The sequence below is a fragment of the Pelodiscus sinensis genome, chromosome 15, assembly GCF_052426305.1.
Source record: "Pelodiscus sinensis isolate ZL-2025 chromosome 15, ASM5242630v1, whole genome shotgun sequence".
NCBI lineage: Eukaryota > Metazoa > Chordata > Testudines > Trionychidae > Pelodiscus > Pelodiscus sinensis.
In genome coordinates, this window is record NC_143066.1 from 6,781,174 (window position 1) to 6,804,724 (window position 23,551).

The 23,551-nt window shown below is 47.2% G+C and overlaps 3 protein-coding genes across 9 annotated transcripts in view; 1 reads left to right on the forward strand and 2 right to left on the reverse strand.

The window, feature by feature from the left end:
- SNRNP25 (small nuclear ribonucleoprotein U11/U12 subunit 25) overlaps positions 1-7,346 on the reverse strand; it is a 60,423-nt gene extending 53,077 nt beyond the window's left edge. For all 6 annotated transcript variants that reach the window (XM_006124547.5, XM_025185386.3, XM_006124546.4 and 3 more), the window contains exons 1-5: positions 7,213-7,346; positions 6,878-6,968; positions 5,091-5,196; positions 4,758-4,832; positions 1,683-1,745 (exon numbers count right to left, since the gene is read on the reverse strand). In XM_006124547.5, coding sequence (XP_006124609.2) covers positions 1,691-1,745; positions 4,758-4,832; positions 5,091-5,196; positions 6,878-6,968; positions 7,213-7,329 — 444 coding nt within the window. In that variant the 5' untranslated portion in view covers positions 7,330-7,346 and the 3' untranslated portion in view covers positions 1,683-1,690. The remainder of the gene's footprint in view (positions 1-1,682; positions 1,746-4,757; positions 4,833-5,090; positions 5,197-6,877; positions 6,969-7,212) is intronic.
- Positions 7,347-7,382: 36 nt separating this feature from the next.
- POLR3K (RNA polymerase III subunit K) lies at positions 7,383-9,412 on the forward strand. Its single transcript, XM_006124543.4, has 3 exons — positions 7,383-7,516; positions 7,751-7,838; positions 9,177-9,412. The coding sequence occupies exons 1-3, from the start codon at positions 7,406-7,408 to the stop codon at positions 9,302-9,304; spliced, it is 327 nt and encodes a 108-aa protein (XP_006124605.1). The 5' UTR covers positions 7,383-7,405; the 3' UTR covers positions 9,305-9,412.
- Positions 9,413-10,218: 806 nt separating this feature from the next.
- Positions 10,219-23,551, reverse strand: part of GTF3C1 (general transcription factor IIIC subunit 1) — a 73,579-nt gene continuing 60,246 nt past the window's right edge. For both annotated transcript variants that reach the window (XM_075899171.2, XM_075899172.2), the window contains 8 exons: positions 21,212-21,384; positions 20,451-20,735; positions 19,086-19,339; positions 15,704-15,990; positions 14,482-15,118; positions 14,224-14,263; positions 12,464-12,656; positions 10,219-10,588 (listed from right to left, as the gene is read on the reverse strand). In XM_075899171.2, coding sequence (XP_075755286.2) covers positions 10,370-10,588; positions 12,464-12,656; positions 14,224-14,263; positions 14,482-15,118; positions 15,704-15,990; positions 19,086-19,339; positions 20,451-20,735; positions 21,212-21,384 — 2,088 coding nt within the window. In that variant the 3' untranslated portion in view covers positions 10,219-10,369. The remainder of the gene's footprint in view (positions 10,589-12,463; positions 12,657-14,223; positions 14,264-14,481; positions 15,119-15,703; positions 15,991-19,085; positions 19,340-20,450; positions 20,736-21,211; positions 21,385-23,551) is intronic.

Below are 23,551 nucleotides of genomic sequence, written 5' to 3' on the forward strand. Positions count from 1 at the left end.
GAAATTAAGGTATTGCTATTGCCACCACTATTCCTGTAGGCCATGCTGGGCTGACACGTGACCCTGTACACCAGCTGTGTTTCATTTATGGTTTCCTCCCAGAGCCAAGCACCCACAATGCATCCAGGAAACAATTGTGTCACTATAGTTAGGCACCTACACAAGAAGCAGTGTAGATGCAGGGGGTGGATTCAGGTGCCTGACTTGTTAATCAACAGTGACAATTTTGGCCAGCCCAGTTTAAATGCCAGCCAGACACTAGAACCATTTCATAAACACAGAGTACAGTGTTACATTGTTGAAGATGTACATAGTTAAAAATGCATTCAGCTAGTAACTGCCCACCATGGTTACCCTACCGGGGCATGGGACAACCTCCTCCCAGGCACAGCACTACGGACAACCCCCGTCAGAGGACCAAGGGCAAGCCCCCCACCGCCAAAAGTCCCATCCCCACTGTGCCCCTGCTCCACTCTCACTCCTGCCCCTTCTCTGCTTCCCAGTGCCATGGAGAAGCCAAGTGAGAGGGTAGAGCAAGACACAGAGAGAGTGTGTGTACTGCAGGACGACCCCCTGCTCCATGCCAGACCAAGCTATAGGCCACAAAGCCCCCAAACCATTCTATAGACAGGACAGCTTCTGAGCACCCAGAAAACAAAGGTCTCCTTGAGGACAATCCCTTATTCATTGAGAAATCATAGCTAGTACAATTACATCTTTGGAATCCCTCGTTCTTCAATCAAGCTCCAGTCATCAAACTGGGTTTTCAGAAAAAGCATTTGAGATCGGTCTTGACATTAGTCAAGGCTGCTGTCCAGTAGTAGGCTAGAGCACAGCCCTAAGCAGCAAAGTTTGGGTAATATAAAAGTTTGTATCTGGGCATACAACTGCATAATTCTCTATTCAAGTATGACATCAAATCAAAATGAGGTCAGCTTTATATAAAAAAAAAAAGTAAGTCTGAGCCCCAAGTATGGATGGCAAAAACAAAAACCCACACAGCTAACATGGAGTGGGGGGGGGGACCCTTTCCCCAAAGACCCCCTATTTGGCCCACTAATCCTGCCTTGAATGCACCCATCTCCATGAGGCACAGACATTTCAAACAACTCAGCTTGCCCTGTGGAGTTTAGAGTACCGACACTAAACACGTGCATTTTAAATGGTAGGCAACTCTTGACCTCAGCTGAACCAGAATGGCTGTACTACTATAATCTTGTCTCAAATACAGCTGCCTAGGAAATGTATATCAAGAACTATTTTTTTAAAATCATATCAGCATGAACCAAATAGGTGAGCTGCAAGAATAGTGAGCAAGTGCTGCTTCCACTCATTTCAGGTCGATTCAACTGTGTTCTTGCTGTTAGTATAAGCACTGAATATTAATCACTAACTATAAATTAAACAGTACTTAGTACCGGGGAAAGGTCACTAATCCCACAGGTATCCATAATAGCAGAAGTGCCTAATGACAAGGCATGTCTGCTCACTCCAGCCTACCTGACTCACACCTGGAAATGTAACAGGACAAGTGGCTGAATGTGACTGGGACACAGCAACAACTCTGGAGTGCTCCAGGAGCTGAGAGTTGCAGTGCTACCCACCATAAGCACGAACACTCTTGTTCTAGATTCATGAAGATAAAGGGTTCCCGAAAGTGTGCATGAAACTTTAGGACGTACCTTACAGGTCACTTTCGCAGCTTCTTTATAAAGCAGACTTCATCCCGATTTCTGATTCCATACCTGCATGGAGAGTTACGCTGTTAGTCATAGAAACAAACTTTTATATGCCCCAGCCCACAGACTCCTTCTCACCTGGGAGACACCATGCTTGAAGAGAATGATATGGACACTGTGTAGCTAGCAGGGCACCAATTAGTCATACCACAGCGAATTCTAACCTGTTTATCCAGCTTCCCAGCCCATCACTACAGTAACTCAGGACCTCCAGTCATGCATTAAGTGACATGACTAACATGTCACATGCACTCCATTCTTCTCGTCTCTTCCCCAGGAATCGTGCCTGCTCAGCACTGTTTGGGGAGGGAAAGGAGGGGCTGGAGCAAAGGCATTTCTTGCAACCACCAACCTGTATGCAGAAGTCAGACAAGCCTTCCCTCCCTCCCTCCCCTCCAGTCTGTGCACGGAGTTGCCAAGTTTCTTTGTTCAGTGTGTCCAGTGCCAGAGGGTGTGTAATAACTAGAGAATGCAACCGGTGCTCATGCTGCTCCCGCCTCCAGTTACTGAGTATGTGCATGGGGAGCTGAGATGGTTTGTAAACTACTTTGGTCCCCAGTGATATGCCACTGAGCAGGGCCAGGAGCCTGCAGCTCTTCACTCCCTCCTCTGGTGATGTTACCACTCCCTTCTGCCTCGCCACCAGAGCCACTCTCCCTTTCCCCCCAGGTTGTCCTTGGTCTGCTTCCTCTCCTCCTCTGATCCCAATGCTTCACTGCCAGTTCAACCATAACAAGAAAAAAAGCCCCAGACCTCTTTACCCATGGTTCCAGCCAATCTCTGCCCTCCCAGCGCCATCACAGCACACAAGTCCATTACTTCCCCAGGGAAAGTAATCCCCCTGGACCCCATGCCTCTCTTTCCCCAAGCCCAACTTCATCAGTGGGCATTTATGGTATTGTCAGGCTAACTTAAATAGCCCCTTAGAGCAGAGTGTTTGTCATGTTTATCTGGGAAGCCACACACACACACACCTATGGTTGGTGTGCTGTAAATAGCAACTGCCTGGGGAAGACAGACCCTACTCTTGATGACTGAGACTAGGGAAATGGCTTTTCCCCCACCAGAAAGGGTTAGGGCAGGGGTGCCCAAACTTTTTTCAAAGAGGGCCAGATTTGATGAAGTGAACAAGCGTGAGGGCCGACCATTTTGCCTGACATTCTTTGAACCATTAAAATTAAATGCAAATTAACTATTTTATGCAACGTTTATTGCAAACGGCATACTTTTCATTTCGTCACATGGATGACAAATCTAAACAGGTGTTAAATCACTCTGCCTTTCATATCTGAAGGCCAGATGAAAAAAAAATCCAGGAAGCTGAAATATATGTCAGGAACATTGTAAAGTACATTACATATTATTGGTAATAAAGGTTGTCTGTCAACTTTTAAGTTCAAAAAATATGAACAGGAGCATAACACCAAGTATACATGTTGTGTCCAAATATATTTATAACTGATTTAGACCAACTGACATTAACTGAGATTTTACAATGTATTCATCTCAATACATATGGATTCATTGGGGGCCATAAAAGATAGATATTGCCAAATTACCTGTGGGGCCGTATTAAACCAGAACACGGGCCGCAATTGGCCCGCGGGCCGGACTTTGGACATGCCTGGGTTAGGGTGACTCATGGCCGCTCTGTTGAATTTCAAGGTTTGCTGACTTCAGAACATCAAGTCAATTGTTAGACACCCCCCTCCAGGAGTGTAAAATCTTGCACACTTAGCCAATGCCTACAGTACCACTTTTAGCACTAAAACTTTAGTTGTTCAGGGGTGTGGAAAAAAACAAAAAACAAAACAAAAAAACACCTTTCTGAGCAACAAAAGTCAGTGCTGAGAAGTGCCGGGATAGAGAATACTTCCCTGGGAACCAGGCTCTCAGAGAGCTTAACAGCCCTCATTTGAGGTAGTATTTTTTATCCCCAGGAGAGGTCTCCCCCAGTGATGAAGTGTGGCTGTCCTGCCCAGGCATACTGACACAGGGTGTGTAACGTCAATGATTATTAAAAATGTAAATGTTGGCCCTGGCAGTGGTGTATCAAGTGAAACTGAATCTTTCATGGCCAATAGCAGAGCTGACCAACCTATGGAGAGAGTAATGAGTTCTCTTAGAAAGCCCTAACAGTTACCAAATTGCTTCTACTGAGGTTCCTTAGAAGACCAAGCCAGGAAAGGAGCCTTAATGATTTCAGCCCACTTTTGCGGGAACAGTCTGAACAAGAGTTTCTGGTCCAGCTAGAGCAGCTGTGGCCAACCTGCGGATCGCGAGCCACACGCGGCTCTTCCCCCCCTTAAAGTGTGGCTTGTGAACCCTCCTCCATGGCTCGTGAAGCTGCCCCTGGAAACAGCCCCTGGTTCCCTGAGCTCACCAGGAGCCGTCCGGCACAGTGAAGCAAAGATGGCGCTGATATGGCCAAGAAGCCAACCTGAGGTTTTGTTTTTTTTTTAAAAGAAGCAGTGTCTTTTTTTGTGACAACTTCCCCCCACCCCCTTTGCACTATATGCACAACTATTTTGGCTCCTTTCCTGTAATGGGTTGGCCACCCCTGGGCTAGAGGGATATAAGCAGTTTCTATTTTGTTTTTGTAACTAAAGAGAAAAGCCTCTCTAACTGTGCACATACTAGATTAGACTCAATAGACATGTTGGCCATGTATTGGAAAATCTCCCCCTCATATTGCTTTGTTGCAAGGGTTAGGCAAACTCCGTTTTAATGAGGCTGCTGGTCACAGGTTTCCCCAGGGAGGAAACACATGCCTGTGTTGAGGTCAGGGAGAGATGTGCAGGTAGGTCAGTGACCATAACACCAACCCTGGAGCATTCTATGAGGCAAGGCAGCCACACCTCTCAAGCTTTCCATTGGAAAATCTAACCAGAATCAAAAGGAAAAGATCAACCCTGTATGCACAAACATTTTACAAGCATATAATCGGACAACCCCCATCCAGCCAGGCCTCTATCTAGCCCCAATCGGCTCAGTGAAGAGAAAAATCCTGCCACTTACTCTCTCAACTTCTTTTTGTCATCTGTCATTTTCTCTCCAGCAAAGCTTAAGTGATATGTTCTCCATACATAGGTCCTGGAAAAGCAAAATTCCATGACTTAACGGAATGACTGAGCAGCATGGGCCTTCAGGCTCTTCCTGCCCCACATGTGCTTTACAAGGGTCTCTACCCTGCAGTGGTATCTCTTGATTTGATCTCTCTCTCTCTCTCTCTCTCTCTCTCTCTCTCACACACACACACGATTGCGTGAGTGGCTACTTTACATGGTAGTGACAAGATGCATCAGATTGCCCATAGCACCCCCTTGTCTTTTCTGGGAGCCCCCCACTCACCAGCTAATGTGCTGTCTGCCTCCTTCCCGCTCTTGCTTCAGCTGCACGTATCGCTGGATGGCCTTCTTCAGGTCCAGGACGCTGGCATTCTGTACCACTACCACAGCTAAAATGGAAGACACTGTCAACTAGCAGTAACCCAAGAGATGCATTCCGATAGGCAGAGCCCCACCCTGACCTGTTGGAAGTGGCACTTTAAGTGGAGCTGCATTGGGCAGAAGGGACAGCCAGCCCTCAGCACCACTGGGACCACACCATGCCTCCCCCAGCCAGCCATCAGCACCACCCTGGACTGCGGGGATAGGGGCAGTGATTAAAGGCCCGGGACTCCAGCTGCCACTGCAATAGCAATACTGCGGCAACAGTGGCACCAGAGCCCCAGGCGCTGTTAAATCACTGGGCCCCGGGAAACCTGTCCTCTTTGCTGCCCCACCTCCAGTCTGCAGCCTTGGCCTGGGCCAACAAGGGGAAGAGGTCTCCTTCCCAGAGCTTGCTCTGCCTCTGAGCTGAACTAATCCTGTTCCCCAATCAGCTGTTCATGGCTGGGGAAGGAGGGGTAGCAGCAGCTCTCTTCCTCTAGGAGCTCCATGAATCAGGATTCCTTGGCACTCTGGGGCTATGTCTAGACCTTTCGCAATCGGGGCTTTTTTGTGCAAAACAAATCTGAGCTGTCTACACTGGCCCTTTTGCACAAAAGCTTTGCATAAAAGGACTTTTGCCAGAACGGGAGCAGCATAGTATTTCCGCAAGAAGCACTGATTTCTTACATGAGATCGTCAGTGTTCTTGCGGAAATTCAAGTGGCCAGTGTAGACAGCTGGGAAGTTTTTCCACAAAAGCAGCTGCTTTTGCGGAAAAACTTGCCAGTCTAGACATAGCCTGGGAGTCTTGAAGAGCCATGTGCTAGACCTGAAAGAGCCACATGCCGCTTGTGGGTAAAGTGCTTAGGCTTAGTGCTGCACTAGATCAAGCGGCAAGAGAAAATATGGGAACTGAACCTCGGTCTCAATGTCCTCCCCAGATCCTACCCAGCTTAAGCAGGGGCTGCCCATACCTGCCCTGTGCCAAAGTCTTAACTGGCAGCAACTACCTACCTAGTTGACTTTCCCATTTATCCCCTGCTCACTCCAGCTTCTGACAGACGAATGCTTCAGAGCACGGACATGGCTGTGATTTGCAGGGGACACAATTCAACACCGTCCCTGCATGTGCCATTTAACATGACAACCGTGTACTTAGAGCATATATGTGATCTTAGAAGGTAAAGCTACACTGTAATGAAGACAGGCCGTTCTTGCGCAAGAACCCGCAGAGCAGCCTCACTGCCCGCCTGCTCTTGTGCGAGACTTACAGTACAGCGGCAGAAGATGGGGCTTCTTGTGCAAGAGCTACGCTCTTTTCTAACAAGCGTAAGCGCTCTCGCGCAAGAGGGCAGTGTGGACGCGCGGCAGGAGTTTCTTGTGCACGAAAGCCGGATGGCTAAAATGGCTCTCTTGCGCAAGAGAGCATCCACACTGCCAGGGATGCTCTTTCACAAAAGCACGTGGCAGTGTGGCCGTGTTCTTGTGCAAGAACCCGCCGGTGTAGAGACAGCCTAGGAGCGGATCTCAGAATCCCTGCTCCAGTTTGAGCCCACATGTCTATGCCGCAAGTTTTAGCCCCATAGCCCGAGTCCCGCCAGCCAGAGGGGATGGACTCAATGCTGCGGGCTTTCCAGAGCAGAGCGGCCCCCCAGCGGCTCCCAACACCACCCCGCACAGACGGCGCAGGCCAGTGCGGGGGACTCACGCATCACTTCTTCATCCGCCTTGCACACGCGCACAGTCATGGCCTGGCCGTACTCCAGCGCGATCTGCGAATTGATTTCCTCCACCGTGACCTGCCGGGAAGCGAAGGGCCGATGAAGCGCCCGGCGCCGGCAGAGCTCCTGCAGCCATGGGGGGGCTGACCCTCCCCCACCCCCTGCGCCTCTCCAAGGCTGTATCGCCCCTCCCCCACCCGCAGTCACGTGGGGGCGCGAGCTCGGGACACGCCCCCCTCCCAGTGCGACTCGTTAACGGTCAGTGCCGCGGGGCAGTCACGAGGCCGCGGGCGGGGCCGGGCGCGCGCCGCGCGGGCGGTACCTGCACGGGCAGGTCGCAGAGCAGCGGGTCCTGCACGAGCCGGGCCAGCCCCTCCTGGAAGAGGTCGAGCACCTCGGCGTGCGCCAGCTCCTCCTCCTCGGGGCCCGACTCCGCCATCGCCGCCGGCAGGGCGGGGCTTCCTGTGACCCGCTCGGGGGAAGAGGCGGGGGCGCGCCGTGACCCGGAAGCAGAAATGCTGCTGTTCTGCCCGGCCTGCGGGAACGTGCTGGTGGCCGAGGAAGGCGCGAGGTGCCACCGCTTCGCCTGCACCACGTGTCCCTACGTGCGCAACGTCACGCGCAAGGTAACCCCCGCCCCCCCGCTGCCACCTCGGTGGGCGGGGACTGACAGCCCCAACGGCCGACCTGCTGGGGCAGAGCAACCAATCAGAGCCTGGGCGGGGGTTGCCCTGAGGAGGCTGCTGGGGGCGGAGCTAATCGCTAGGAGGGTGGGGCTGATGTGGGCGGGGCTCCTGTCGTGCCTGAGCCCCGCCTACCAGGTGGGGGCTGGGCGGGCACTTCACAGCCTGTCCCCACAGGTGAGCAGCCGCAAGTACCCCAAGCTGAAGGAGGTGGACGATGTGCTGGGCGGCGCGGCGGCCTGGGAGAACGTGGACTCCACGGCAGGTGAGCGCCGGCCTCTGCGCTGCTCTCCGACTGGCCTGGGCCAGCAGCCGGCCCCGGGCCCCCTTCCAGGAGATCTGGCTCCAGCGACAGGCCACCTAGCCCATATCCTTAGAGCCCTGCCGCATCCATAGCCCCCACAACGAGCCGCAGACACCTGCACGTACCACCCCTCTGCGGATGCAGATACCCGCGGATTTGCAGGGTTCTAGATTAAAAAATTTGCATCCACATCCGCAGAAATGAGCTGCTGGTCTCCGCTTCCCCAGATACTTGCGGACATAAAGCAGGTATCCGCAGATTTGCAGGGCTCTACGTATCCTGTCCAATTACATAGCCAGCACCAGGTGCTTTGTAGGGAACAAACAGAACGTGTGGTTATCACGTGATGGATTTTGTCACCCATTCTCAGTTTCTGGCAGTCAAGCTAGAGCCATTCAGAGCATGGGGTTGTGTACCTGCTAGTTTTGCCTAATAGCCAATGATGGACTTCTCCTCCATGAACCTCTTTTGAAACCTTTTATGGTTTTGGCCTTCACAATATCCCCTGGCAGTGAGTCCCACAGGTTGTCTGTGTTTTGTGAAGAGACACTTCCTTCTGTTTGTTTTAAATCTGCTACCTGTTAACACAAGAACCTGGAGTCACCAAATAACATGTGAAGGAGGAAATATTTTCTTATTTACTTTCTGTATATCAGTCATCATTCTATAGACTTCTGTCACATCCTCTCTGTTATTTCTTTTCCAAGCTGAAATACCCCAGGCTATTTAATCTCTCTATAGAAGCTGAGTCATACCACGGATCATTTTTGCCGCCCTTTCCAATTTTGATCTATTTTTTTTGAGAGGGGGTGACCAGCATTGCACATATTATTCAAGGTGTGGTTGCACCATGGATTTATGTAGTGGTATTATATGTTTTGTCTTATTGCCTATCCCTTTCCTACTGGTTCCTAATATTGTCACCTCTTTTGATTGCTGCTGCACACTGAGCAGATATTTTTCAGAGAACTATCCACAATGACTCCATGGATAGTTAGTGTTGCCCTTGTATTTTAGAACCAGCTAGTCCCCAACATGCTAAATTCAGTGCCATTAGGGGGTGTTCTCAAGCACAGTGGCCTGAGGTTCTCATCTACCCCTGAAGGCCCTTTTAAGTTCTCTCATCATGTAAAAAGTGAGCCAGTGGACATTTGGAAATCTCTCTTGAATGGCTTGTGGAAGGCTGCATTCTAGTCCATCAGGTAGAGTGGCCCTCACAGTGAGCTCCCCTGGCAGAATGAAGAATTTGCTTTATTACCCTGGGAGCTGTACTCACTAGAGTTCTGGTTTCTTTTACAGAGCCATGTCCCAAGTGTGAGCATCCTCGCGCCTACTTCATGCAGATTCAGACCAGATCAGCTGATGAACCCATGACCACCTTCTACAAGTGTTGTAATGCCCAGTGTGGGCACAGGTGGAGGGACTGACTGGTTTCAGATTTAATTTCTTCAGTGTTGTTTTTGCTGTTTGTTTGAAAATTCCCCAGCTGAGTTGTATGATATATGGTAATGTGGAAATAAATATCCCTGGTTTCAGTTGTTGCATGAGTTTAAATTAACATTGACTGCTGCTAGTGCAGGCATTCACCATAATCTGATGGTCCAGGGTGAAGGTTATGCATATACTGCACATTTTCCTAATGGCACACACAGCAGAACAAAGAGCTGCCTCTGTTTAGAGCTGTGGTGTCTAACCAGTTCTGAATCAGTAGCCAGTATAGTGGTTGCTGCTATAGCAAACTAGCCCCTCAGCCAGCCAAATAGCCACATGTGGCTAGCGTATTGGATGCTATGGTGTAGGGTGGTGGGTCACCAGCGCCTCCTACAATGCAGAGGCTAGGTCACTTGCATCACCACGAAGTGTCCACCCAGCTCTTGTCTCTGTTGTACTCAAGAGTTGGGGGCACAGGATCCAGTAGAAGGTTGTAGGGAAAACAAGTACGTGTAGGCTTCCTGGCTCCCAAATAAAGAGGTAGAGGCCTGTATGCCTGCAGCTGGAGCAGCAGAATATTAGCCCCTTCTCCCCTTGATTTTCCATGTGCAGGTTTATGCACTAGTTGTGTGAGAGATTTCTGGTAGTAAAGGGCTCTTTAATCTTTGATATTGTGTTAAGTAGATTCTGATCAATGTTACCAATGCAAAAGCCTTTTGGTGAAGAGATCTCTGATTATATAAAACACTATAGTATCTCCCGTGACTTGGAGAAATCAAATCCAGGTACTGAAGTTTGAATACAAAGCCATATCCTAAACTGACAGTTTCCCACCTCTAGTAGGTGCTGGGATTGTTTGAAGATTTATCATACATGACCCTATAATATTCATGTTTGCTTTACAATGGGCCTGAAGTAATTCCCAAGCAGAAATAAAAATTTATTTAACAAAACATTACAAAATGACAGAACACAAGTTACGGGGGACACCAGAAGTTTCACCTCCATTAGCATTCACCAATAAAGGATGGCCAAGCTGGCATGACGCACCATGCCATCTCTTATAAATGGATCATCTGCACCCATTTATTCCAGTTGACTTCGTATGGGAATACTCTGCCCATTCTCAGAGCACAGTCTATGGTGGGCTCATAAAATACTGTTAGAGTCTCACTCAGTTTGGAGTCAGTTAGCTCTTCAGCAACAGGCCGAGAGAAAAGAGAGACTGACAAGGGCTTTTTCATGAAGAATCTTCTGATGCAACCAAGTGCTTCCAGCCCCTGTTGAAAAATTGACATGTTTTTCACTTAAGAAGTTATGTAGAAATGCAAAAACCCAGTAAGACTGTTCCGTGAGACATGCTTCATGCTTTGTTTCTCCACCTACTCTAGAGCGTGATAACAATACAAGTAAACAGCCTCGGCTCCATGAGACAGCAACTTTGCTATAGATTACAGCAATATAACTAAAACAGGAATGCGAGTCCACACAGCTGAGTATGCCCCCATTTAAGCTACTCTGCTTGTGAATCATTTTATCAATATCGTTGTGACAGGGCGCCTGCCCTGCACTGGCACTTTAAGACCAGGACTCAAGCCCTGAGCTAGGGCTGGGAACAAAAAGGTCAGCTGAAGCTGTTCAGGCTAGGGAGAGCCCGGCTGGCAGCTACTTAAGTGAAGCCCAGTTTGCCTGGAGGGGCCAGCTGAAGCTGTTGGGCTAATGAGAGCCCAGCTGACAGCTATAAATAGAGAAGCACAGTTTGCTTAGGAGGGAGCCACTGGAGGACTGAAAGTGAAGGAAGCAGGAGCTCCTAGGAGGGAGACAAGCTGGGTATAGCCAGCCAGCCAGCAAGGGCTGGGAGAGGGCCAGCCAAGACTCCCCCTGACAAGGGGCTGGAGACAAAACCCAGGTTTGGAGTCGGATCGTGATGCCGACTAGGTAAGCAGGGCACTTGAGACAACCCCGATGCCAATGTTGAGCAACCCATAGAGACTGTAACTTGCCCTGAGACGGGCTAGATGAGGACAGTCAGGGGGCACTGAGGCATGGTGGGGGCTTGCACCCTGACAATCATGTTGCATTGTGTGGGGAAAAGCAGTTTGCACTCTGGGTGGGTATCCCAGCAGGGGCTGATGGCCACTACTAGGCTCTATGCATTCTGGGCCAGCCTGGGGCATAATTATGGTAATGGCCTTGGGACCCTTGAACTTACAACAAAAGCAAGTTGCAAATGCAGAAAGTCAAGGGGGTCACTGGCATTTGAACTGAAAGGGAATATCCAGCCAGCCATCTGGAGCAGCACCCTGGAGTAAGCAGACATTTCAGGAGTGGATAATTTAGCATAGGGCAGCATTGGGAGGGCTAACTGACAGATCTCTCAAACTGGTAATGCATCCCTGTGATATTTACACTGCTGTAACTCACTGAATTAGAGTAACAAGTCAATTCCATACATCACAGAAATGTAGCACTGGAAGGGGGACCCTGAGAGCATTAATCCAGTTACCTGCACACTGCGGCAGGATTATATAGACCATCCCCAACAGGTGTTTGTCTAACCTGTTCTTAAAAACCTCCAATGACAGATCCCCCAACCTCCCTAAATGATGTGTTCCAGTGCCGGATCATCCTGACAGTCAGCAAGTTTTTCCTAATATCTAACCTAATTCTCCCTTGCTGTAATTTAAGCCCATTGCCTCTTGTCCTTTCCTCAGTGGTCCCGCTGCTCCTTACATCAACCTTTAACATACTTGTCTCCCTCAGTCTTGTCTTTTCCAGGTTAAACAAACTGCTTAGACTGTACGAAGGGCTAAACCTCGGGTGACACTTGAAAGTGGCTTAGAAAGCAATCCTTGTTCTGCAGTTGCCGGCCAGCACCACAATAATTCAAAGAGCAGGCACTGGGAAGACACATTTCCTCCCAACCCCACCAACCGGCAAGCCACAGCCCTGGCCTAGATGAACCTGTTCAAGTGAGGAAAAGGGAACAGTCTGCAGGACCATTCACAGTTGTCGGCTTCTCTCCTGAGACTCCCGACAAGGGAGTGTGTTACTGTGCTGTGGGCAGGTGAGACCCTTTAGTATCACTCCAATGGGACAGTCACACTAAACCTAAGAGGCTGAACAGAACATTCAGCATTGCATGACAAACGTACCTGTAATATCTCCAAGACAGAAACAGGCTGAAGAACCCCCACATAATGTTGCATCAAGGTGTTTTCCGTTATGCCAGGCTTGGTCATGATGTGATAGAGCACAGCTTCCATCATTCCCTTACACACTGGCTTATTCAGCGTCCCGTCCACAATTCGCCAGGGCCTCCCAATGAAACAGACCTTCTCACAGGCTCTGCGGAGAGACAGCACACTCCCCTTAGTTGCAATTTAAAAAATGAAAAATGCAAATATCTTGCCACATAAAGGCATCTCTTCCCTTCTCCTTACATTAGTAAAGCACCCACATCAAAAGGAAAAATACAGACATTCACATTCATCATCCTTCTGTAATTCTGTGCAAATACACTGGGCTGCAGATCCTGTTCTTGACAGTTTGCTGGCAAGCGACTGTTTTTAATCTGGGTGGTTTGACCCCAGGACAGAACTGAGTAAATAAATCTGAGCGCACTCCCTATTCAAATTGGATGGGGGGTAGGGAAGGTCTGTTTTCAGCAAGAGGCTTTTGTTTCACATCATGGTCTCTGAACAGGAACACGGGGAATGCCCAGGACATAACGTGAGCAGTAGCTCAGTCAGTTTCACTCCCTGAATAAGCTGGGAAAGGCAGCTAGCCAGTGAACAGAACCCATCTCAGTGCCCATCAGGAAAGCAGAAGTGCCCAGCTGATGCACTGGTCTATTCCTGCCACATGCACTGGCAAATTCTGGGACGAGCAGTGGGAGATACGGTTAGTGTCAAGTGTTACTGGGGCAGGGAAAAAGACAAGTCCCTCGTCCCCCACAATATGTAGCCAGCTCAAAAGCAGGTTAAAAAGGCAAAGAAAGAAGAGATGTGTCCCTTCGCTGGTGCACACACATTCCCAGGTACCAACAGTCCTCAACTGCCCTCACCCCACTAGCCCAGCCTCCAGCTCTTCACCCATCTCTGCAAGGAAGCTGAGCTGACAATATACAACTCTGTAGCACATTAACTATTACAGGAATAGTGAAAAAACCCCACCAGAAACCCTACTGACCAATTGCTCATTTCACATGATTTTTAATTCAATACAATCTGCATTTCTGATGTACCTGGATCTGCTGCCAAAACCAGGGGGCCAGATTCTCACACAAGGCCTTGGCCATAGTGTGCACTTCATGTGTGTCCAAAAATGATGCCTGCTTTCACCCCAGTTCAAGGAAAGAGCTCTTTAATGCCCTAGAAGGCTACACAAGGCCCCTCTCTGCATTGTGCGTCAACATCACAGATCAACTGAGGCGCCGAGTCCTTTGATTTAATGTCTTGGAAGTGATGGCCAGGTTCTTGACTAAAATCTACCACTCCAGTATTGTGCTATTCCTATTCTCTAAACCCTCATTTGCAGAACAGGGGTTTACGAGCATTAGGATTATTTGAGTCTGGGGCGAAGACTAGAGGGTTATTTCTGTTTCTTTTGGTGTTTGGCATTCGTTGGGCTTTTCAGAAGTGCCCGTGTGCCAGAGACATTTGGAATGGCAGGAGTCTGAGGTGATGAGGAGAAGGCAAGATAGTGTATCCTAGTCTCCAGAGTCTTTCCATGCACTTACCAAGGAATTGGTGACATCTGCACTAGTGTCAGTTGAGCACTTACTATCAAAACAGCTGTCCACTGAAATGGAGTTATTTTGCTAGTATATTGTATTATATATGCAATCTATTAGAAAAATATTATATATAAGCATTACATGCTTATTATTTAATTTTCTACAGACATTACTCACCTTTCCCGTGCTTCCTGGGATAGATTCGTCATGGAATCTTCTGAAGAAAAATCAGAACACATGTAATGAGCACTATTAAAAAAAGACATCCAGATTTTATACTAACTGTCAGAAACCACTGTTAAAGAAAAAGCAGTAAGAGAAGTGTGTTTTTGGCTGTAGCACATAGGTATGAGGTTTGGGACTAGTGAATTTACAGGAACAAGTTTAAAGCTGGCTTACTAGTCTATATCCCAGATGAATAAAACCCCTGCGCACCTTTGCAGATTTCATCCTGATGGTGAGATGCATCTTCAGGAGACATGTTCAAAGCTGTATCTTTCATTGTATGTTCAAAGCTAGATATCTGCTTTTCCTCTTCATTAGCGGCAACACTATCATCTACTGCAGTCCCTTGCTCTTTGAAAGTGGCTTTATCTTGTTCTTGATCAGTGACAGATTCTGGTGCTTGCACAGGGTGGTATCCTGTCTTCTCTTTGAAAGGACCTGTTCCTTCACGTGCAATTAACTCCTCTTTCACCTGCATGGGCTCAGTTAAACTTGCTGCTTCTGAACAGCTCTTCACGTCCTGAGGTGAATCGGTGCCATCTTGAAGCTCACCATGTAGAGTCTTCAATTTTTTTCTTGAGGGTCCTTCATCACTGACAACAGGTCTTATGGCTTTTCCAGGCTCTCTCTCCTCCCTCGAAGACTCCAACTCTTTCTCTGGCCCTGGTTGCTGAGAGGCCTGCAGCAAATCAAAGTGAGTGATGGAGTCTTCATCCTGCAGATCAGCACCACCACTTTTGTTCTTCAGACACACTGAATGCAAGAGCCAGTGCGTGGCAAACGTCATTGCAACCAGTCGGACGGTGTTCCCTCCCACTTCTAACACCTCTTCTAGCTTGAGGAGGTCCTGAAAAAGAAACAGGTTTAATCTTTACATGGGGAATACCAGTATAAAGAAACATTCAAAACCTCACAGAATTCCTATTATTGCAACCCATAGCTAGAGTGCCTTGCCAAACGCTGTCCCTTGTCAGGTTTCCTGTCCTACAGACTTAAAAGGATAGTCTCCAAGCTTAAACTGCTCTGAAACTACAGCAGAGATACTGAAATATTCCTGTGCACTTTAGAGACTGAGCATGGTGCCTCCGTGAAGGCTGCAGTCACTCAGTCTAGACAGTGCTTGGTCCTGCCACGAGGGCAGGGGACTGGACTCGATGACCTCTCGAAGTCCCTTCCAGTTCTCTGATTCTCTGATTCAATCCAACTTTTTCATTTACTGACACTATATTTTCTGATCTTCAGGGAGACAGACACTGAAGACGCACTAGACGAGATTACCACTGGCTGAAGCCTGGGAATTTCACGACTATGTGTAATCACTTCGAGGGAGCAATTCTGTTCATGCTTGTATCATGTAGATTAGATTCCCTTCCTATTCAAAAAGAATGCTATGGAGTTCAGATATATACTGGTGACGGAGACAGAAACCAACCTGAATATACTGCTGTAAACTCCTGGTGCGCTCAGTGTCAGCTTCTTCATAGCAGTGGAATTGTTTACCCAGCTCTGTCTTGTCAATCCCGAAGTAGGAGGATGCTTCAATGGCATTACGAATCTCCAGGGCGGCAGACACATCTTTAGCATTATACCCGTAATACTCCGTACACCGGTGGAGAAACTGATCTGCGTCGTATGTGGCTTCCTGGACTTTGAGCAGCCTGGTAAAAGCGTTAGGGAGGCAGGAGATTCCGACAGCCAGGTCATCAACTACGGAAGGAACTGCAAAGTAAAGCAGAACGAGTGTCCTAGCCTTGGTGAAAACAGGATCTTCCTGTACTAATGTTACCATACATTGGACGACAGAAAGATCAAAAATCTTTCCAGGCTCCTCTGCCAGGAAATCTTTTCTTAAGAGTCGTCAGTTAAAAGTATAGCTCAATGTTTCGTATTCACCCCTGCAAATTCCCTTTTTCTATGTGCCCCCCACCCTTGTGTATGAAATGGACTGCAGAAAAGCAACCAACTTTGATGGCTTACAAAGGCTCTAACCCCAGGCAAGTATGAAATAATAGCGAAGGAGAGATTGGACTCTTGCCGTGTCTGTCTCTAGCTCTGGGTTGCTTAGGGAATCGTGTAAATGAACAGATTTAAAGTGTTCTGCTATGGTTTTGGATTGCAGCTGGAGAGCCTAGGGCAAAATGGCAGATTCTGGAGAAGTGACTCCTTTGATAGGAATGAGTGAAAAAGGCCAATGCAAAGTAGAAAATTACTGGCCAAGTCTGATAAAGAATATGGAATGGAAGATCACACAATACTATTAACTCACAGACATTTCCCCTTCCCCACCTCTAATATCATTAACTCACTGGCATTCACCTTCCTCCCCCCCCCCACATCCCCCTTCTGTTCTGTATTGTGATTTGTCCTTTTCATGTGTGTTCCTTTTTTTTAAATTGTATCCTTTGATATATATGGTTGTGACTGTTTTCTTCCATTATTTGATCTGAGGAAGTGGGTCTGGCCCACGAAAGCTCATCATCTAATAAACCATCTTGTTAGTCTTTAAAGTGCTACATTGTCCTGCATTTTGCTTCAGCTACCCCAGACTAACACGGCTACATCTCTACAACCACACAGACACCAGAAAAACTGGGCAGGGTGAGTAGGCTTTTCCAAGTGGGTTTTGTCTTTATAAAAGGCTCTTTATCAGTCAGCTCCAACTACACACAGTTTTCAAGTGACTTTTCTGGTCCAGGAAGCTTGGGGAGGTGGTAGCGAGGGAGGGAGATCTGACACCATTCCTAACTGATTCTTCGATCCCACCTTCATTTTTCTGGTGTTAATAGATAGCCTGTACACCTTGCCTTATGGGGCACTATGATGCAACACTGCTCTCCGATGCCCAAAGTCAGGTGGCCAAGGGGAACAGTTAGGTGCTGCAACGAGCTGGCAAGCTGACTAAGCCATACAGGGGATGTGTGGTAACTACATCAGGGACCAAGCTTTTCGGACAGATGCGACAGATGTGAATGGCATCGGCAGGGACAGCAGCAGACCTTCCATTACTAACCACAGAGTCCTTTCTGGATACCTCTGTCCTGAGCAAAGACCACCCCCACTCTTGAGGTTAAGGCACTGGACCAGCTCTGGTAGAGCTGGGAACTGAATCCACATCCTCCAATGCCCTGTGCAATCTAGGGGAAAACTGCCCTCTCTGCCCCAGTTCCCTGGTGGTAAAATGGAGACAGACACAGGTTCCCCTCTCCCACTTGTGGTCTGCCTTCCCTGTTCAGCTTGTCTCCTGTTCTGGGCTTGCACAGCACTGGGCACAATGAGCTTGGCTGCAGCTTTGGGAACACTAAACTATAAGATAGGTCTCAGTAATTTGAGTTCTGAATATTATTCTTCAACATTTCTATTGCAACCGTGTCTAAAGGCCGCAGCCAGAGCAGGCACTGTTGTGTTAGGCACTGTCTAAAACACTGCTGGGGAATCTCAGGCCTGGGGGCCGCATGTATCCCCCGGCTTGCCTGGATCCAGCCTGAAGCTCAGGGATCCCCAACCTTGGGGAGCTCGTGCTGGTGCTCCAGTCCCCTGCCACCCACCCACAGGGCTGGAGCACATAAAATCTACTAGCCTGGCCCCCCAGACTCTGGTGTGGGAGGGGAATGCAAGGAGTGTCTTTTTCCTTCTCAGTCAGGGGCTTCTCACATGTGTGTGGCCCCCAACCGATTTTTCTGTGGGTCAGTTGCCCCGACCCAAAAAAGGTTCCCTGCCCCGGTCTAAAATATAAAGTAAGTGAGAGTCTCTGCCCCAAAGAGGCTTTCTTCTAACAAGAGGAAACTCAGAGGTAGCACAAAAGAGGTTTACAATTATGAAATAGACAGACAGACTGCTCCCCGGTGAAAGGCTCACCGAGTAGCACGCATATTTGGTACTTGGATTAATGATCGCACATGAAGTGGATACACACAAGGAAGTAGGGATGTAAGCGACTAGTCGACTTTGACTACCAGATAACCCTAGGCTTATCAGGTAGTTGAGTCACTACTCAACTAGTCGTTTCACCCCCTCACCTCCCTTGTTGCCTCTGGATCAGAAACACCAAGGTGGGGGAGCAGGAGCCGGTGCTGGGGGGAGCCAGCTTAAAAGCCTGTTCTCCCCCGCCCCAGCTCCATCTCTGGGGGGCTGAGGCAGAGGAAATGACACAAGCAGTGACCAAAGCAGTCCCTGCTCTCACTGTTCCAGATGCTGCCCCTCTCCCATTGAAATGTACAATAGCCACCCGGCTCTTGTACATTTCAAAGGAAGAGGCTCATGCGATTGGGGTCTGAAGCAGTCGCCGTTTGTGCAGGCTCCCAACGGCTGCGTCTCTCGCACAGGTTCCCCACTGTGCCCCTTCCTTTGAAATGTACAACAGCAGCAGCAGTTGGGGCCCTGCATGAGCAGGGACTGCTTCTGTCCCCATTCACGCAGGTTCCACGCTACACCTGTTTCTCTGAAATGTACAGGAGCCATGGGCGGCACTCGTATGTTTTAAAGGGAGAGGCACAGCTGTTGGAGGAGAGCTTTGGTCCCCACTGCACCTCTTCCTTTGAAATGTACAAGAGCCGCTGGCAGCTCTTGTACATTTCAAAGGCAGAGGAGCAGCGGGATAGCAAGTGCCCCCTTATTGACTAATTGAATCAAAATTTAACATCCCTACGAGGAAGCTGATCAAAGTCAGGTGCATAATAAAACCACAATATTTGGTAAGTATAAAAGGAGATGACAATTGTGTATTAAAACATTGCCTCCGCTCCCCTGAGTTTGCAAGCACATAGTGACACCCATTCCAATTGGCTTTTCTTGTTTACACACATACAGAAACTAACCTTGGGAACTGAGCCTTCCTGGCATTGGGACACATCTCAGCTTGAGTTTCACTTGGCAAGAATTGACCACAATATTGTCGTTGGGGTTCAAATTGCGTGTGCTGACGATTCCTGGTGCGCAATATCCTCTCATGAGTAAGTAATTGGTATGAGATGCTTGACGAGCTTTTACCTCTATTTTCCGTTTGTTTCCAGAGTTCTCATCCAAGTCATCATCGTCGTCATCGTCATCCTCAAGACCATCTTTTCCCAAACTGCAGGAGAAGGGCTGTTAATCTTTTGCCACTTTCTTCCAAAACCAGAGACTTTTTTCCCCCAATAGTTATTTAATTTCAACTAAATCAATTCAAAATATTGATCATGATGAACACACAACACCACAGTAATGCAACATTCCAGCTGTGGGATTTTAACCCCAATCAAGACATTCACAAATCAGGTTGCTGATCTAGTCAAATATATGTATTGCAATGAGCTCTTTCATTATATAACACCAAGAAAGATCACATTCTGCTCCACACTCCAGTATGTTAGTCATTCCGCAAGAAGGCTTGGAAGAGAGAACTCCCTTTTCTGTGAGTGTTTAATCTGGAAGCAGCTAAATGCATCAGTTCCAACTACTGAACACATCAGCTACATAATGGAGCGCTGCGAGGCCACCCTCTGGATCTGGATCTGATTTTGTGTCCATCACTCCCTTAGTTGCTTTACTGTCAATTTTTATATATATTCATAAAAATATACAATTATATTTTTGCATCCCATATTCAGGACATATAATTATATAGATGTACACTGTATACTACTATTTTAATTAGAAACACTTAATGGCATATCTCGCCTTTCCACAAATGGCCTGGGCGTCTCATAACAATGGAGTGACCAAATAGGCATTATTTCTTAGGTGTCCAATCATTTGGTACCACAGCAAGTGCAGCGGGTAAATATCAGGCAGACAATTTTTTTTCCATACATTACATCAACATCCAGCAGAGTTGAAACCCACATAGGAAAAGTAACAAAAAACACCAATATTTCCTTGAGAGTGTCAGGCTGGTACAATGGTGAGGAGTATGTGCAACTGGCACAGTGAGGCTATTTTGCCCTGTTCATCTCCGAACACAGTGATCAAGTCTATCTTAAGCACTGTGTTCCCTCAGGATAACATGGACATTAACACACACCACTGGTCAGATGAAAGACTCACAAGTGCTGTTAAATCTTTGCGATGATCCCTGAAAACATCCAACAGTGCCACTCCAAAGCACATGCTGAAATGCAGAGCAGAATGTTCCCATATCTGTTGTCAATTTCATTTGGCACGTTATACACATCCCTTATTTGGATCAGAGCATCAGTGTTTACCTTTTGATGACTTCATTCTCCACCATCGTGCTGTCTACCACAACTATTTGCTCAGGGATCCTTACATCCACTGAAATAAGACCCAGGGAGAACAGGGAAAGAACTGCGATACATTGACCTCCTGGGCCGTCCATTGGAAAAGCTAGCATGCCTGATGAATCTTTGGCTTCTTGATCCTTGAATGAAAAGTTATCTGGCTCATCTAATTTTCCAGCTTCCTTGAGCTTCTCTAGGAATTGGAAGGATTCAGTACAAATTGTACTGGGAAACCGCCATATGAAGACTCTGGACACAAAAACAACCGAATGACAACATACAGGGTGGAAATTCCCACAGAGCAGCAGCAAAAACCACCAAATGGAATGCAACAGTCTATGTTCCAGTGTGTAGCAAAGCATCCCAGTACAAAGGAAACCCTCCATTGGCCTGAAAGCTCTCACCCTCCCCTTCCTCAATGCAGTTTCTCCAAGCCTGGAGGCAAACAGGCTTGGTTCCATACAGTTCTCTGCTCTTCCGCTGCCATTGCAGCTATTCTAAACCTAAGCCTGGAGACGAACTAACGGTGCACATTTAAAATACTTTTACACCCTCAGCTACTGCTGCGTGCTCATTGGCGATAACAGAGGTTCTGGTCCCTAGCTTCTAGTTCCTCATTGTTTCTAGTTCCTCTTTAAGTAACAGAGTTATATATTTTATCCTGTATGCAAACCATGTTTGGGTACATTACTGCGTTAGGTCTGTACAGGACAGTGGACACTCACCTGTAGTAGCTTTGAGATAGTTGATATGACATAGGCACAAAGGGCAACGCCCGGCTTTTCTTTGGACCTAGGGTATGATTAACCCGACGGCGATTGACCAAACTTCTCTTCTGACATTCTAAAAAAGCCTTCACAAGAACGTCATCCCTGTACTCACGGTACAGTCGAAAAGTCTGCAACACATAGTTTAAGAATCAGATTAACAGTAGGGATACATTAAAAAAATCCACATATTGTAGCCCAAACCAGAAACTCTCCAGCTCTGTAGAGCAATGTTACATCCAAATCAGGATAGTGACTCAAGGTATGATAGACAAAAAGCAAATTCATCCTTGTCTGTCCAGAAGCTATTGTGAGGGAGGCACTATAAATAGGACAGCCAACACTGTGATACTGGAGTAAGCTTCATGGGTAATCTCAGCAACTGGGCTCAAATTCCAAGCATCGACTTTCTATTTAGTGTTTTTTCCCCCAGAGATTTAGTCGCTACCACATACAAAAAATATTTTATGAGATATGCTATATATGAAGAAATTTACACCCAAATGTAACAAAATTTCACTTGTTTGGTCAAGAAGCCAAACAAATTTCATTTAATTTAGAAGGCAGCTTCCTGGGAAGAACCAGGAAACCATTTATTTGAAATCAATAGTCCGTATAAGCAAGTCTATAGGAGTTTATAAATTGTCAGTTACATTTTGAGCATGAAACCACAAATCAGAAATTACAATTGAGCGTAGGTGTAACAATATGGCTTTCCTGTAGCTATGCTGGAAGGCCTGTGGTAGGCCTGAACCAAAGCCTCCGTCTGCAGCCAGACTGAAGAGCAGCAGCCATTAGTTGTAAGGCCTGGAGTCACATACTCACAGTTCCATCTAAATTGTATTAAAAAAGTGTCACACCAAGAGAAGGGGGAAGAGCTGACTGGAAGACTCACCTCCGAGACACAGCCTAAGACCAGAGAGACTGATATTGCCTAGCCAACAGGGGAAGTCTGCCTGCACCCGGATTGGTGAGTGTGACACTGTGTGCTTAGCATGTGTATTCTGCTTGTTTGGGAATTGTCAATAAATGGAGGATAAAGATATTACTGTGTGAGGCTCTTTCAGTGGCTAAAGATTCTGCAAAACCTGCAGGAAGATGTGCCCTGAGCCCTAGGAACTGGGTAAGTGCGTGTGTGTAAATTAACAGGATTGCACCTGGAGCCCTAGGAACTGGGTAAAGGTGTGTGTCCCTACAGTGTGGAAGGGATAGAGAAATTTGTGCGGATAACATAGGTTAATGACATACATACACATTTATATTTGCATTTACAGGGTTTCCTAGGAACCAAAATCAGTAAATTCCAGTGACGCAAACCAAATTCTATAGAATTTTGAAAACAGAGTGCCTGTTGGATATTTCAAAGGTAAGTATTGAGATCAGCTGCTGTTATTATTGCATATTTAATATTCTAGATCTACTTTTTTCATTAAAAAGAACACAGCACTTTGAATCCACTTCAAATCTGTGCATAATTATCTGTGTGGAAGTATTCCACGACAGACACAATCCAACATAGTAACTTTGGGAACCTCATTGTATTAAATCTATGACAGGTTTAAGTATGGTAAACTGTTTTAGGTATGACCAACCTGATAACTTTCTTTGATAGGATAACAAGCTTTGTGGATAAGGGGGAAGCAGTAGATGTGGTATAGCTAGACTTTAGTAAAGCATTTGATAGTCTCTCATGATCTTATCAACAAAGTAGGAACATTTCTTATCAATAAACTAATTGATGGGTGGGTGCATAACTGGTTGGATAACTGGTCTCAAAGAGTAGTTATCAATGGTTCACAGTCAAGCTGGAAGGGCATAACAAGTGGGGTTCCACTGGGACCAATTTTGGGAGTGGTTCTATTCAATATCTTCATCAATTATTTAGATGGCATAGGGTGCAGGCTTATAAAGTATGCAGAAAATACCAATCTGGGAGGGGTTGCTTTGGAGGATAGGGTCATAATTCAAAATGATCTGGACAAAACGGAGAAATGGTCTGAGATAATTAGGATGAAGTTCAATAAGGACAAATGCAAGGTTTTCCGCTTAGGGAGGAACAATAAGTTTCACACATACAGAATGGGAAAGAATACTGCAGAAAGGGATTTAGGGATCACAGAAGACCACAACCTAAATATGAGTCATATTACATTATGATATATATTTATATATATCATAGAACTGGAAAGGACCTTGAGAGGTCATCAAGTCCAGTCCCCTGCCTTCACGGCAGGACCAAGTACCATCCTTGACAGATTTGCCCCAGATCCCTAAATGGCCCCCTCAAGGACTGAACTC